At 44.6% G+C, this 13,774-nt stretch overlaps 1 protein-coding gene across 2 annotated transcripts in view; it reads right to left on the reverse strand.

The window, feature by feature from the left end:
* avl9 (AVL9 homolog (S. cerevisiase)) overlaps positions 1 to 13,774 on the reverse strand; it is a 319,342-nt gene that overhangs the window by 271,128 nt on the left and 34,440 nt on the right. For both annotated transcript variants that reach the window (XR_010020391.1, XM_063067522.1), the window contains exon 3: positions 5,699 to 5,784. Coding sequence is in view for 1 of the 2 variants with exons in the window: in XM_063067522.1 (XP_062923592.1) it covers positions 5,699 to 5,784 (86 nt within the window). In the remaining variant the exon portion in view is untranslated. The remainder of the gene's footprint in view (positions 1 to 5,698; positions 5,785 to 13,774) is intronic.

Raw genomic sequence — 13,774 nt, forward strand, 5'->3', positions numbered from 1 at the left:
CTTCCCATCCTCGGATCTCACCGGTAAACAGGGAGATTCGGCATCTGGCTCTTCACCACATAGGGCGTGGCTGCCCAACGATCCACCAACTTGTGCTCAGGTGGAGAAGGCGAAGTACGCCTCCGTGCTCCTACTACTGAAAGAGTGGCCTCGGTTGAAGCTGAAGAACCAAGCCTTGGCCAACAGGATTAAGGAAAACCCCAAGGCATTCTATAAGTATGTGAAGATAAGATGTGAGAGAATAGGATCAATCAAGTGTGACAGTGGAAAACTGTGTGTGGAACTGGAGGAGATAGCAGAGGTACTTAATGAATACTTTGCTTCAGTATTCACTATTCAGTATTTGAGAGACTTTGAACTTTTTACTGTGCTCATGGACTGTTCTTCATCAAGTTATGGTATTGTTGCACTGTTGTAACTGTATCTTATAATTATGTGATTTTGTAAGTTTTTTCAGTCTTGGTCTGTCCTGTTTTGTGATATCACACCAGATGAAATATTGTATCATTTCTTAATGCATGCATTACTAAATGACAATAAAAGAGGACTGCGTGTCTTCATAATCTAAAAAAGGATCTTGGCGATTGTAGGGAAACTTACAGTGGTCTGAAAAGCATGAGCATGTAGATATTAAGAAAGATGATGTGCTGGAGCTTTTGGAAAGCAATAAGTTGGATAAGTAACACATATCAAAGTTGCTGGTGAACGCAGCAGGCCAGGCAGCATCTCTAGGAAGAGGTACAGTCGATGTTTCAGGCCGAGACCCCTCAAGGCCTGAAACGTCAACTGTACCTCTTCCTTGAGATGCTGCCTGGCCTGCTGCGTTCACCAGCAACTTTGATGTGTGTTGCTTCAATTTCCAGCATCTGCAGAATTCCTCATGTTTGCAAAGTTGGATAAGTCACCGGGACTGGAGAGGTACCCCAGGCTACTGTGGGAGGCATAAGAGGAGATTGCTGAGCCTCTGGCGATGATCTTAGCATCATCAATGGGGACGGGAGAGGTTCCAGAGGATTGGAGGGTTGCAGATGTTGTTCCCTTATACAAGAAAAGGAGTAGAGATAGCCCAGGAGATTATAGACCAGTGAATCTTACTTCAGTGGTTGGTAAGTTGATGGAGAAGATCCTGAGAGGCAAGATTAATGAACATTTGGAGAGGCATAATATGATTAGGAATAGTCAGCATGGCTTTGTCAAAGGCAGGTTGTGCCTCATGAGCCTGATTGAATTTTTTGAGGATGTGACTAATCACGTAGATGAAGGGAGAGCAGTAGATGTAGTGTATATGGATTTCAGCAAGGCATTTGATAAGGAACCAAATGCAAGGCTTATTGAGAAAGTAAGGAGGCATGGTATCCAAGAGGACATTGCTTTGTGGATCCAGAACTGGCTTGCCCACAGAAGGCAAGGAGTGGTTGTAGATGGGTCATATTCTGCATGGAGGTCGGTGACCAGTGGTGTGCCTCAGGCATCTGTTCTGGGACCCCTACTCTTCGTGATTTTTATAAATGACCTGGATAAGGAAGTGGAGGGTGGGTTAGTAAATTTGCTGATGATACAAAGGTTGCGGGTGTTGTGGATAGTGTGGAGGGCTGTCAGAGGTTACAGTGGGACATTGATAGGATGCAAAACTGGGCTGAGAAGTGACAGATGGAGTTCAACCCAGATAAGTGTGAGGTGGTTCATTTTGGTAGATCAAATATGATGGCAGAATATAGTATTAATGGTAAGACTCTTGGGAGTGTGGAGGATCAGAGGGATCTTGGGAGTCCAAATCCATAGGACACTCAAACCTGCTGCGCAGGTTGACTCTGTGATTAAGAAAGCATATGGTGGATTGGCCTTCATCAATCATGGGATTGAGTTTAGGAGCCGAGAGGTAATGTCGCAGGAACATAGGACCCTGGTCAGACCCCACTTGGAGTACTGTGCTCAGTTCTGGTCGCCTCACTACAGGAAGGATGTGGAAACCATAGGAAGGGTGCAGAGGAGATTTACAAGGATGTTGCCTGGAATGGGGAGCATACCTTAAGATAATAGGTTGAGTGAACTCGGCCTTTTCTCCTTAGAGCCGAGTTCTAAGGATCTTGGAGGATGAGAGGTGACCTGATAGAGGTGTATAAGATGATGAGAGGCATCGATCATGTGGATAGTCAGAGGCTTTTTCCCAAGTCTGAAATGGCTAGCATAAGAGGGCATAGTTTTAAGGTGCTTGGAAGTAGGTACAGAGGAGATGACGGGGTAAGTATTTTTTAAACGCAGAGTGGTGAGTGCATGGAATGGGCTGCTGGTGACAGTGATGGAGACAGATACGATAGGGTCTTTTAAGAGACTCCTGGATAGGGACATGGAGCTTAGGAAAATAGAGGGCTATAGGCAACCCTAGGTAATTTCTAAAGTAAGGACATATTCGGCACAGCTTTGTGGGCTGAAGGGCCTGTATTATGCTGTAGGTTTTCTATGTTTCTAGATTCTCCGTCGGAACCACCTGCTGCCCCTGGGACAAGAGGTGCAGGTAGACCCACAGCCTGACTTGGAGCCTACACCTAGTAAAAGGACTCTGAAGAAACTTTTGGTATCTTGTTTAATATTACTGGCTAGCTTACTTTTGTATTGCATCGTTACCTTCTTAATGACTTTTTAGTTACTTTCTGTTTGTTTTTAAAAGCTTCCAAATCCTCTAACTTCCCATTAATTTTTTCTCTACTGTACGCCCTCTCTTTGACTTTGACCTCTTGTTAGCCACAGTTGTATCTTCTTTCCTTTACAATACTTCTTCCTCTTTGGGATGTATACATCTTGTGCTTTCCAAATTGCATCCAGAAGTTCCAGCTATTACTGCTCTGCTGTCACCCCTTCTGCTCTTCTCCAATCAATTCTGGCCAACTCCTCTCTCATGCCTTTGTAATTCCCTTTACTCTACTGTAATACTGATACATCTGACTTCAGCTTCTCCTTCGCAAATTTCAGGGTGAATTTGATCATAGTATAATTACTTGCCCCTCAGGGTTATTTTGCCTTAAGCTCTTGAATGAATTCTGATATATTGCACAACACCCAATCCAGAATAGTGAGCTCAACCACAAGCTGCTCTAAAAAGCCGTCTCATAAGCATTATAGAAGTTTCCCCCTTCTGGAATCCATCACCAACCTGATTTTCCCAATCTACCTGCATACTTAAGACCCCCCCCCCCCAATGACTATTGTAACATTGCCCATTTGGCATGCATTTTCTATCTCCCATTGTAATTTGTAGGCCACATCCTTACTACTGTTTTGGGGTCTGTATACAACTCCCATCTGGGCCTTTTTACCCTTGCAGTTCCTTTGATCTATCCAGAATGATTCTACACCTTCCAACCCTATGTCACCTCTCTATATTGATTTTACTTCATTTTTTACCAATAGAGCAACAACACCCCCTCTGTCTTCATCCCTATCCTTTCGATATAATGTGTATCCTTGGATATTAAGCTCCCAGCTATACTCTCCTTCTTGTTTTATGGCGGTTGGTACCCAGCTTAATGGTGCATTACCGCCATCTTCTGCTCCAGAGTGTACGATAGACTTACATTCTAAATCCCTTCACCCAATCACACACACACACATACCCTAACCTACACTTTATCCTCCCATTTCTGACCATCCGAGTACCCTATTCCTGCTTATCCATCATATCCTATAAAAAACCCCTGTATCTCTTAAGAAAGCTAAAAGTACCCTGACCTGTGCACTCTCACCCATACCCAGCAACCCTTTTAATGTGAATTCCTGCACCCCCAACTCCCTTAGCTTAATTCTCATCATCTCTCTGTATCCCATACTTCCTGCAACTTAGAACTACATGTTCTACTGACTCCTCTTCCTGACATTCCTCACACAATCCTGTCTGGTGTTTCCCTATCATTTTCAATGTTTTGTTTAATGCACAGTGCCCCCGCCTTAACCTAGTCCACAGTTTCCTCTCTTCTGTATCCACTACCTACCCTAGTACCTGCAACACTCTTTTGTATTTGATATAAATGCCTCCCTTTCCCCTCCCTGTCCCATCTTTCTTGCCACATCTGGTTGATTTTTTCCCAGATTACACACTTAACCTTTGCTTTACTGATACTAATGTGCATTTCTATATTTTCTTTCTTTAACGCCCTCTTTGCCAACTCATCCACCCTCTCATTCCCCTTCACCCCTACATGTGCTGGAACCCATAGAAATTTTACCTGACCTCCCTGATTTGCAATTCTTGTGACTGACTGAAGGACTTCATAAAATACATCTTGCCGACTGTTAAAGTGAAAAGATCTTAAACTTGCTAGAACTGAGGATGAATCTGAGCATATCAACACTTTGACTGTCTAGCTTTCTCCACCCATCGCAACGCAACCAACACTGCCAGCATCTCCACCGTATACACCCCTAACTTATTAGGTGCTCTTCTATACTCTTTCAGCCATGATTAGTGATGCCTCCAACATCATACCTGCCAATCTTCACACTTTTTGATTTTGTCTGCTTTTTACATTGTAATTCATCCTATTGCAATTTTGCCCTATCATCAGCCTCTCATCACTGCACTGCCTCTGTTTGTAAACCAGCTACTGCATCTTTAGCACTACCATCTGCCTTTCCTACAATACTCCTTGCATTGAAATATATGCAGCTCAGGGCACTAGCTGGACCATGCTCAACCTTCTGATTCATAACTTTGCCTGAGGTTTTACCAACGTCTGTCTCCACATCCTCTCCACTATCTGTTCCAGCACTCTGGTTCCCATCCCCCTGCAACTCTAGTTTAACCCCACTGGGCAGCATTAACAAATCTTCCCACTAGGATTTTAGTGCCCCTCCAGTTCAGGTGCAGACTCAGTGCCAGAGAACTGATCACTATGACTTTCCTCTGTTATTTCATCTCCTCCGGCAGTATCCAAAGTAATGCACCTGTTGTTGCGGGGGATGGTCACAGGTGTACTCTGCACTTTCCCATTCCTGACTGTCACCCAGTTTCCTACATCCTCACCTTGGGTGTAACTATCTCTCCACGTGTCCTCTCTATCACCCCTTCAGCCTCCTGAATGACCTGGAGTTCATCCAGTTCCAGCTCCAACTCCTTAACACGCTTTGTTCGAAGCTGCAGTTGGATGCACTTCTCACAGTTGTAGTGATCAGGGACAGTGGCGATCTCCCTGCCTTCCTACATCCCGTAAGACAAGCATTTCACTATCCTGCCTGACATTTCTACTGTCCGAGCTGAGCATATATAAAGGGGAAAAAGGAGCATTTCTTTCATTTGCTTTCCCTGACTGAAGCCTCTCTTCGATGAAGCCTCAAAGAGCTGAAGTCTCAAGATCGCCACTCTGACTATGTCCATTCTGACGACAGCCGCTGCATTCCTTTAATTTAATCTTACTAATCAATCCCAAACGCCAATTGGTCGCTGGTCAAAGCACTGCTGCTGCCGCGACCAGCTGCTGCCTTTTTATCCTTGGGCAGTGACCTGATTGTTGTCCCCTCCTCTCCAAACTTCCGATGTCCAGATTGGTTGCTGGTTAAAGTTACAGACAATAACTCCAGAAAAAATCACAAATTACATGCTATTGACTGCTGAAGCTTTAGACAAGTTAGCCTTTTCCCTGTACACAGTTTGCAAACCAGCTGTCAAAACAAATCATTAGTTATATTTTCATTAAGGAAAACAGACCTTGGCATCGATCTGGCGGTAGCAGGAAACACCATAAACTGTCTTTTCATTCCCACTCCTTGGAGGCAAATGGAAGTAAATTGTATCTGAAGGAGAGAGAAGAACAATCAGAAAACAGCATGGCACTTCAATAGGTCCTTCAGCCCACTGCCTACACAGGACCCACAGTCCCTCCATTCCCTGTCTGTTCATGTGCCTATCTAAATGCCTGTGAAATGTTGCTCTCGGATCTGCTACCATCACCTCCCCAGTAGCGCATATATCCAGTCAAGATGATGCCTGCTCCCACTGTCTACATCATCTGGATAGACCTCAAAACTATTTATTACACCTCTTCTATATTTTTTACATCTGGCTTTCATCTTGAATGTGTTTCTGGAACGTTGGAGCCTGTGATTTGCAGTTTAGAGATAGTCTGGGTGATCCAGAGCTTTGCAGTCTCCTAGAGGATTCTGGGAGGCAGCAAGCACGAGTCTTGTGGTGAGGAGGCTGCAGAGGTGGGGGGGGTGAGTCAATGTTTGACTCCCTTTCGCTGATTAAAGATTCCATTGTTCACTAATTAAAATGATGAGGGAGATTGAAACATCGGGGCAAATGGGGAACATAAGAAATAGGAGTAGGGCATGTGGCCTATCGAGCCTGCTCCACCATTCAATAAGATCTTGGCTGATCTGACCATGGATTCATCTCCACCTTCCTGCCTTTTCCCCCATAACCCTTAATTCCACTACAATGCAAAAATCTCTTCAATCTTCTCTTAAATATATTTACTGAGGTATCCTCCACTACTTCTTTGGGCAGAGAATTCCACAAATTCATCACTCTTTGGGAAAAACAGTTCCTCCTCAGCTCCGTCCTAAATTTACTCCCACAAATCTTGAGGCTAGGTCCCTTTTTTCTAGTCTCACCTACCAGTGGAAACAACTTTCCTGCCTCTATCTTATCTACTCCTTTCATCATTTTGTATTTCTATAAGATCTCCTCTCATTTTTCGAATTCCAGAGTCCAGTCCCAGGCAACTCAATCTCTCCTCATAATCCAATCCTCTCATCTCTGGAATTAACCTGCTGTACCTCCTCTGCATTGTCTCCAAAGCCAGTATACCCTTCCTCAAGTAAGGAGAACAGAACTGTATGCATTTCTCCAGATGCAGCCTCACCAGAACCCTGTACAGTTGCAGCATAACCTCCCTGCTTTTAATTTCAATCTCTCTAGAAAGGAAGGCTAACATTCCATTTGCCTTCTTGTTAGCCTGCTGCACCTGCAAACCAACCTTTTGTGATTCATACTTGTCGCCAATTTACTATGTCTGTATAATTACATAGAAACATAGAAAACCTACAGCACAATACAGGCCCTTCGGCCCACAAAGCTGTGCCGAACATGTCCTTACCTTAAAACTACCTAGGCTTACCCATAGCCCTCTATTTTTCTAAGCTCCAGGTACCTATCCAGGAGTCCCTTAAAAGACCCTATTGTTTCCGCCTCCACCACTGCCGCCAGCAGCCCGCTCCACACACTCACCACTCTCTGCGTAAAAAACATACCCCTGACATCTCTGTACCTACTTCCAAGCACCTTAAAACTATGCCCTCTCGTTAGCTATTTCAGCCATGGGAAAAAGTCTCTGACCATCCACATGATCAATGCCTTTCATTATCTTGCACACCTCTATCAGGTCACCACTCATCCTCCGTCACTCCAAGGAGAAAAGGCCAAGTTCACCCAACCTATTCTCATAAGGCATGCTCTCCAATCTAGGCAACATCTTTGTAAATCTCCTCTGCACCCTTTCTATGATTTCCACATCCTTCCTGTACTGAGGCGACCAGAATTGAGCACAGTACTCCAAGTGGGGTCTGACCAAGGTCCTACATAGCTGCAACATTACCTCTCTACTCTTAAACTCAATCCCATAGTTGATGAAGGCCAATGCATCATATGCCTTCTTAACCACAGAGTCAACTGCCAAGAGCCTTACCATTAATGCTATATTCTGCCATCATCTGGGTTGAAATCCATCTGCCACTTCTCATCCCAGTTTTGCATCCCACCAATGTCCCGCTGTAACCTCTGAAAGCCCCCCACACTATCCACCCCCAACCTTTGTGATTTTTATTAGTGACCTGGATGAGGAAGTGGAGGGATGGGTTAGTAAATTTGCTGATTACACAAAGAGTAGGGGTCCCAGAACAGATCCCTGAGGCACACCACTGGTTACCTACCTCCATGCAGAATATGACCCATCTACATCCACTGTTTGCCTTCTGTGGACAAGCCAGTTCCGAATCCACAAAGCAATGTCCCCTTGGATCCCATGCCTCCTTACTTTCTCAATAAGCCTTACATGGGGTTCCTTATCAAAAGCCTTGCTGAAATCCATATACAGTACATATCAATTAAAATAAAAGTACACATACAGGATGGCTATAGCTGGTGTATTTGCATTGCAGGGAGAGAGAGACACCAAAGTGCATAGAACATAGAATAGTACAGCACAGTACAGGCCCTTCGGCCCACAATGTTGTGCCAACCCTCAAACCCTGCCTCCCATATAAGCCCCCACCTTAAATTCCTCCATATACCTGTCTAGTAGTCTCTTAAACTTCACTAGTGTATCTGCCTCCACCATTGACTCAGGCAGTGCGTTCCACGCACCAACCACTCTCTGAGTAAAAAACCTTCCTCTAATATCCCCCTTGAACTTCCCACCCCTTACCTTAAAGCCATGTCCTCTTGTATTGAGCAGTGGTGCCCTGGGGAAGAGGCGCTGGCTATCCACTCTATCTATTCCTCTTATTATCTTGTATACCTCTATCATGTCTCCTCTCATCCTCCTTCTCTCCAAAGAGGAAAGCCCTAGCTCCCTTAATCTCTGATCATAATGCATTATCTCCAAACCAGGCAGCATCCTGGTAAATCTCCTCTGTACCCTTTGCAAAGCTTCCACATCCTTCCTATGGTGAGGTGACCAGAACTGGACACAGAACTCCAAGTGTGGCCTCACCAGAGTTTTATAGAGCTGCATCATTACATCGCGACTCTTAAACTCTATCCCTCGACTTATGAAAGCTAACACCCCATAAGCTTTCTTAACTACCCTATCCACCTGTGAGGCAACTTTCAGGGATCTGTGGACATGTACCCCCAGATCCCTCTGCTCCTCCACACTACCAAGTATCCTGCCATTTACTTTGTACTCTGCCTTGGAGCATGCGAAGACAACAGATCAATATGCATAGGTAAGTTATCAGTCCATACCATAAGACCATAAGACATAGGAGCAGAATTAGGCCATTTGGTCCATTGAGTCTGCTTCGCCATTCAATCATGGCTGATCCTTTTTTTCGCCTCCTCAACCCCAGTAGTTCCCAGCCATCTCCCCGTAACCTCTGACTCCATGTCCAGTCAAGAACCTATCTATCTCTGCCTTAAATACACCCAACATCCTGGTCTCCAAAACTGCATGTAGCTACAAATTCCACAAATACACCATTCTTTGGCTAAAAAAATTTCTCCGCAACTCTGTTTTGAAAGGGCACCCCTCTATCCTGAGGCTGTGCCCTCTTGTCCTAGGCTCTCCCACCATGGGAAAAGTCCTTTTCACATCTACTCTGTTTAGGCCTTTCAACATTCGAAAGGTTTCAATGAGATCCCCCCTCAACTTTAAGAATTCCATTGAGTACAGGCCCCGAGCCATCAAACATTCCTCATATGTATAAGGCATTGGTGAGGCCGAATCTGGAGTATTGTGTTCAGTTTTGGTCACTGAATTACAGCAAGGATATAAATAAGGTTGAAAGAGTGCAGAGAAGGTTTACAAGGATGTTGCGAGGACTTGAGAAACCCAGTTACAGAGAAAGGTTGAATAGGTTAGGACTTTATTCCCTGGAGCGTAGAAGAATGAGGGGAGATTTGATAGAGGTATATAAAATTATGATGGGTATAGATAGAGTGAATGCAAGCAGGCTTTTTCCACTGAGGCAAGGGGAGAAAAAAACCAGAGGACATGGGTTAAGGGTGAGGGGGGAAAAGTTTAAAGGGAACATTGGGGGAGGCTTCTTCACACAGAGAGTTGTGGGAGTATGGAATGAGCTGCCAGACGAGGTGGTAAATGCGGGTTCTTTTTTAACATTTAAGAATAAATTGGACAGATACATGGATGGGAGGTGTATGGAGGGATATGGTCCGTGTGCAGGTCAGTGGGACTAGGCAGAAAATGGTTCGGCACAGCCAAGAAGGGCCAAAAGGCCTGTTTCTGTGCGTAGTTTCTATGGTTTCTATGGTTATGATAACCCTTTCATTCCTGGAATCATTCTTGTGAACTTCCTCTGAACCCTCTCCAATGCCAGCACATCTTTTCTAAGATGAGGGGCCCAAAACTGTTCACAATACGCAAGGGGAGGCCTCACCAGTGCTTTTTAAAACCTCAGCATCACATCCTTGCTCTTATATTCTAGACCCCTTGAAATGAATGCTAACATGGCATTTGCCTTTCTCACCGTCGACTCAGCCTGCAAGTTAACCTAGGGGGTCTTCTGCACAAGGTCTCCAAAATTGCTTTGCACCTCAGATTTTTGGATTTTCTCCCCGTTTAGAAAATAGTCCACACATTTGCATGACCATGCATTTTCCAACATTGTATTTCATTTGCTACTCTCTTGCCCATTCTCCTAATTTGACCACACACCCCAGCCACTCCCTGTTTGACCCACTGCCATCCAGCAACAGGTTCAGGACACTAAAAGCCAGAACAAATAGACTGAGGAACAGCTTCTATCCCAGAGCTGTGGCCTCCATTACACCATTCCCACAGAACAATGACTGAAACTGTGAGCACACACATGCACACACAAGCACTCAAATACTTGCACTAACAGCACTTGGTACATTACTGTGATATTCTGGTGCTGTTACAACTTATTTTCTGCTATTTAATACTGCCTTTCTATTACTGTCTTGTTTTTATCTACCGCTTTATTTAATTGCCTGAGAGGAAGCTAGTTTCATTTTCCAGTAGTCCTATGTCCACTCTCATTTCTTTTTTATTTTTAACATACTTGAAAAAACTTTTACTGTCCACTTTGATATTATTTGCTAGCTTGCTTTCATATTTCATCTTTTCCCTTCTAATGATTATTTAGATGATCTCCGCAGGTTTTTTAAAACCTCCCAATACTCTTATCTCCACAATTTTTGCTTTGTTGTATGCCCTTCTTTTGCTTTGACAATAGCTTTGACTTCCCTTGTCAGCCACGGTTGTACTATTTTACCATTTGAGTATTTCTGCATTTTTGGAATACACATGTCCTGCACCTTCCTCATTTTTCCCAGAAACGCACGCCATTGCTGCTCTGCTGACATCCCTGCCAGCAGCTCCTTCCAATTTACTTTGGCCAACTCCTCTCTCATACCACCGTAATTTCCTCGACTCCACTGAAATACTGCTACATCAGACTTTACTTTTTCCCTATCACATTTCCAAGATAAACTCAATCATATTGTGATCACTGGCTCCTAAGGGTTCTTTTACCTTAAGCTCACTAATTGCCTCCGGTTCATTACATAACACCCATCCAGTATAGCTGAAATTCTAGTAGGCTCAACGACAAACTGCTCTAAAAAGCCATCTCTTAGGCATTCAACAAACCCACTCTCTTGAGATCCATTACCAACCTGATTTTCCCAATCGACCTGCATGTTAAAATCTCGCATGACTACCATAGCATTGCCTTTCTGATTCGCCTTTTCTCTTTCCTGTTGTAATCTGTGGTCCACCTCCCAGCCACTGTTTGGAGGCCTGTATTTTACTGCAATCAACATTCTTTTACCCTTGCAGTTTCTTAACTCCACATCTTCCAATCCGATGCCACATCTCTCTACTGATTTCATGCCATTCTTTACCAGTAGAACCACATCACCCTTTCTGCCTACCTTCCTATTCCTCCAATATAATATTTAACCTTGGAAATTCATAGAACATAGAATAGTACAGCACAGTACAGGCCCTTCGGCCCACAATGCTGTGCCGACCGTCAAACCCTGCCTCCCATATAACCCCCCACCCTCAATTCCTCCATATACCTGTCCAGTAGTCTCTTAAATTTCACTGGTGTATCTGCCTCCACCACTGACTCAGGCAGTGCATTCCACGCACCAACCACTCTCTGAGTAAAAAACCTTCCTCTAATATCTCCCTTGAACTTCCCACCCCTTACCTTAAAGCCATGCCCTCTTGTATTGAGCAGTGGTGCCCTGGAGAGAGGCGCTGGCTGTCCACTCTATCTATTCCTCTTAATATCTTGTATACCTCTATCATGTCTCCTCCCATCCTCCTTCTCTCCAAAGAATAAAGCCCGAGCTCCCTTAATCTCTGATCATAATGCATACTCTCTAAACCAGGCAGCATCCTGGTAAATTCCCTCTGTACCCTTTCCAATGCTTCCACATTCTTCCTATAGTGTGGCAACCAGAACTGGACACAGTACTCCAAGTGTGGCCTAACCAGAGTTTGACAGAGCTGCATCATTACCTCGCGACTCTTAAACTCCATCCCTCGACTTATGAAAGCTAATACCCCATAAGCTTTCTTAACTACCCTATCTACCTGTGAGGCAACTTTCAGGGATCTGTGGATATGTACCCCCAGATCCCTCTGTTCCTCCACACTACCAAGTATCCTGCCATTTACTTTGTACTCTGCCTTGGAGTTTGTCCTTCCAAAGTGTACCACCTCACACTTCTCTGGGTTGAACTCCATCTGCCACTTCTCAGCCCACTTCTGCAACCTATCAATGTCTCTCTGCAATCTTCGACAATCCTCTACACTATCTACACCACTACCAACATTTGTGTCATCTGCAAACTTGCCAACCCACCCTTCTACCCCCACATCCAGGTCGTTAATAAAAATCATGAAAAGTGGAGGTCCCAGAACTGATCCTTGTGGGACACCACTAGTCATAGCCCTCCAATCTGAATGTACTCCCTCCACCACCACCCTCTGCTTTCTACAGGCAAGCCAATTTTGAATCCACCTGGCCAAACTTCCCTGGATCCCATGCCTTCTGACTTTCTGAATAAGCCTACCGTGTGGAACCTTGTCAAATGCCTTACAAATGTCCTCCAGATAGATCACATCCACTGCCCTCATCTATATGCCTGGTCACCTCCTCAAAGAACTCTATCAGACTTGTTAGACACGATCTGCCCTTCACAAAGCCAAGCTGACTGTCCCTGATCAGACCATGATTCTCTAAATGCCTATCGATCCTATCTCTAAGAATCTTTTCCAACAGCTTTCCCACCAGAGACGTAAGGCTCACTGGTCTATAATTACCCAGACTATCCCTACTACCTTTTTTGAACAATGGGACAACATTCGCCTCCCTCCAATCCTCCAGTACCATTCCCGTGGACAACGAGGACATAAAAGGTCCTAGCCAGAGGCTCAGCAATCTCTTCCCTCGCCTCGTAGAGCAGCCTGGGGAATATTCCGTCAGGACCCGGGGACTTACCCGTCCTAATGTATTTTAACAACTCCAACACCTCCTCTCTCTTAATATCAACATGCTCCAGAACATCAACCTCACTCATATTGTCCTCGCCATCATCAAGTTCCCTCTCATTGGTGAATACCAAAGAGAAGTATTCATTGAGGACCTCGCTCACTTCCACAGCCTCCAGACACATCTTCCCACCTTTATCTCTAATCAGTCCTACCTTCAACCCTGTCATCCTTTTGTTCTTCACATAATTGAAGAATACCTTGGGGTTTTCCTTTACCCTACTTGCCAAAGCCTTCTCATGCCCCCTTCTTGCTCTTCTCAGCTCTTTCTGAAGCTCCTTTCTTGCTATCCTATATTCCTCAATAGACCCATCTGATCCTTGCTTCCTAAACCTCATGTATGCTGCCTTCTTCCACCTGACTAGATTTTCCACCTCACTTGACACCCATAGTTCCTTCACCCGACCATTCTTTATCTTCCTCACCGGGACAAATTTATCCCTAATATCCTGCAAGAGATCTCTAAACATCAACCACATGTCCATAGTACATTTCCCTGCAAAAATATC

The sequence above is a fragment of the Mobula hypostoma genome, chromosome 1 (assembly GCF_963921235.1).
Source record: "Mobula hypostoma chromosome 1, sMobHyp1.1, whole genome shotgun sequence".
In the NCBI taxonomy this organism is placed as follows: Eukaryota; Metazoa; Chordata; class Chondrichthyes; order Myliobatiformes; family Myliobatidae; genus Mobula; species Mobula hypostoma.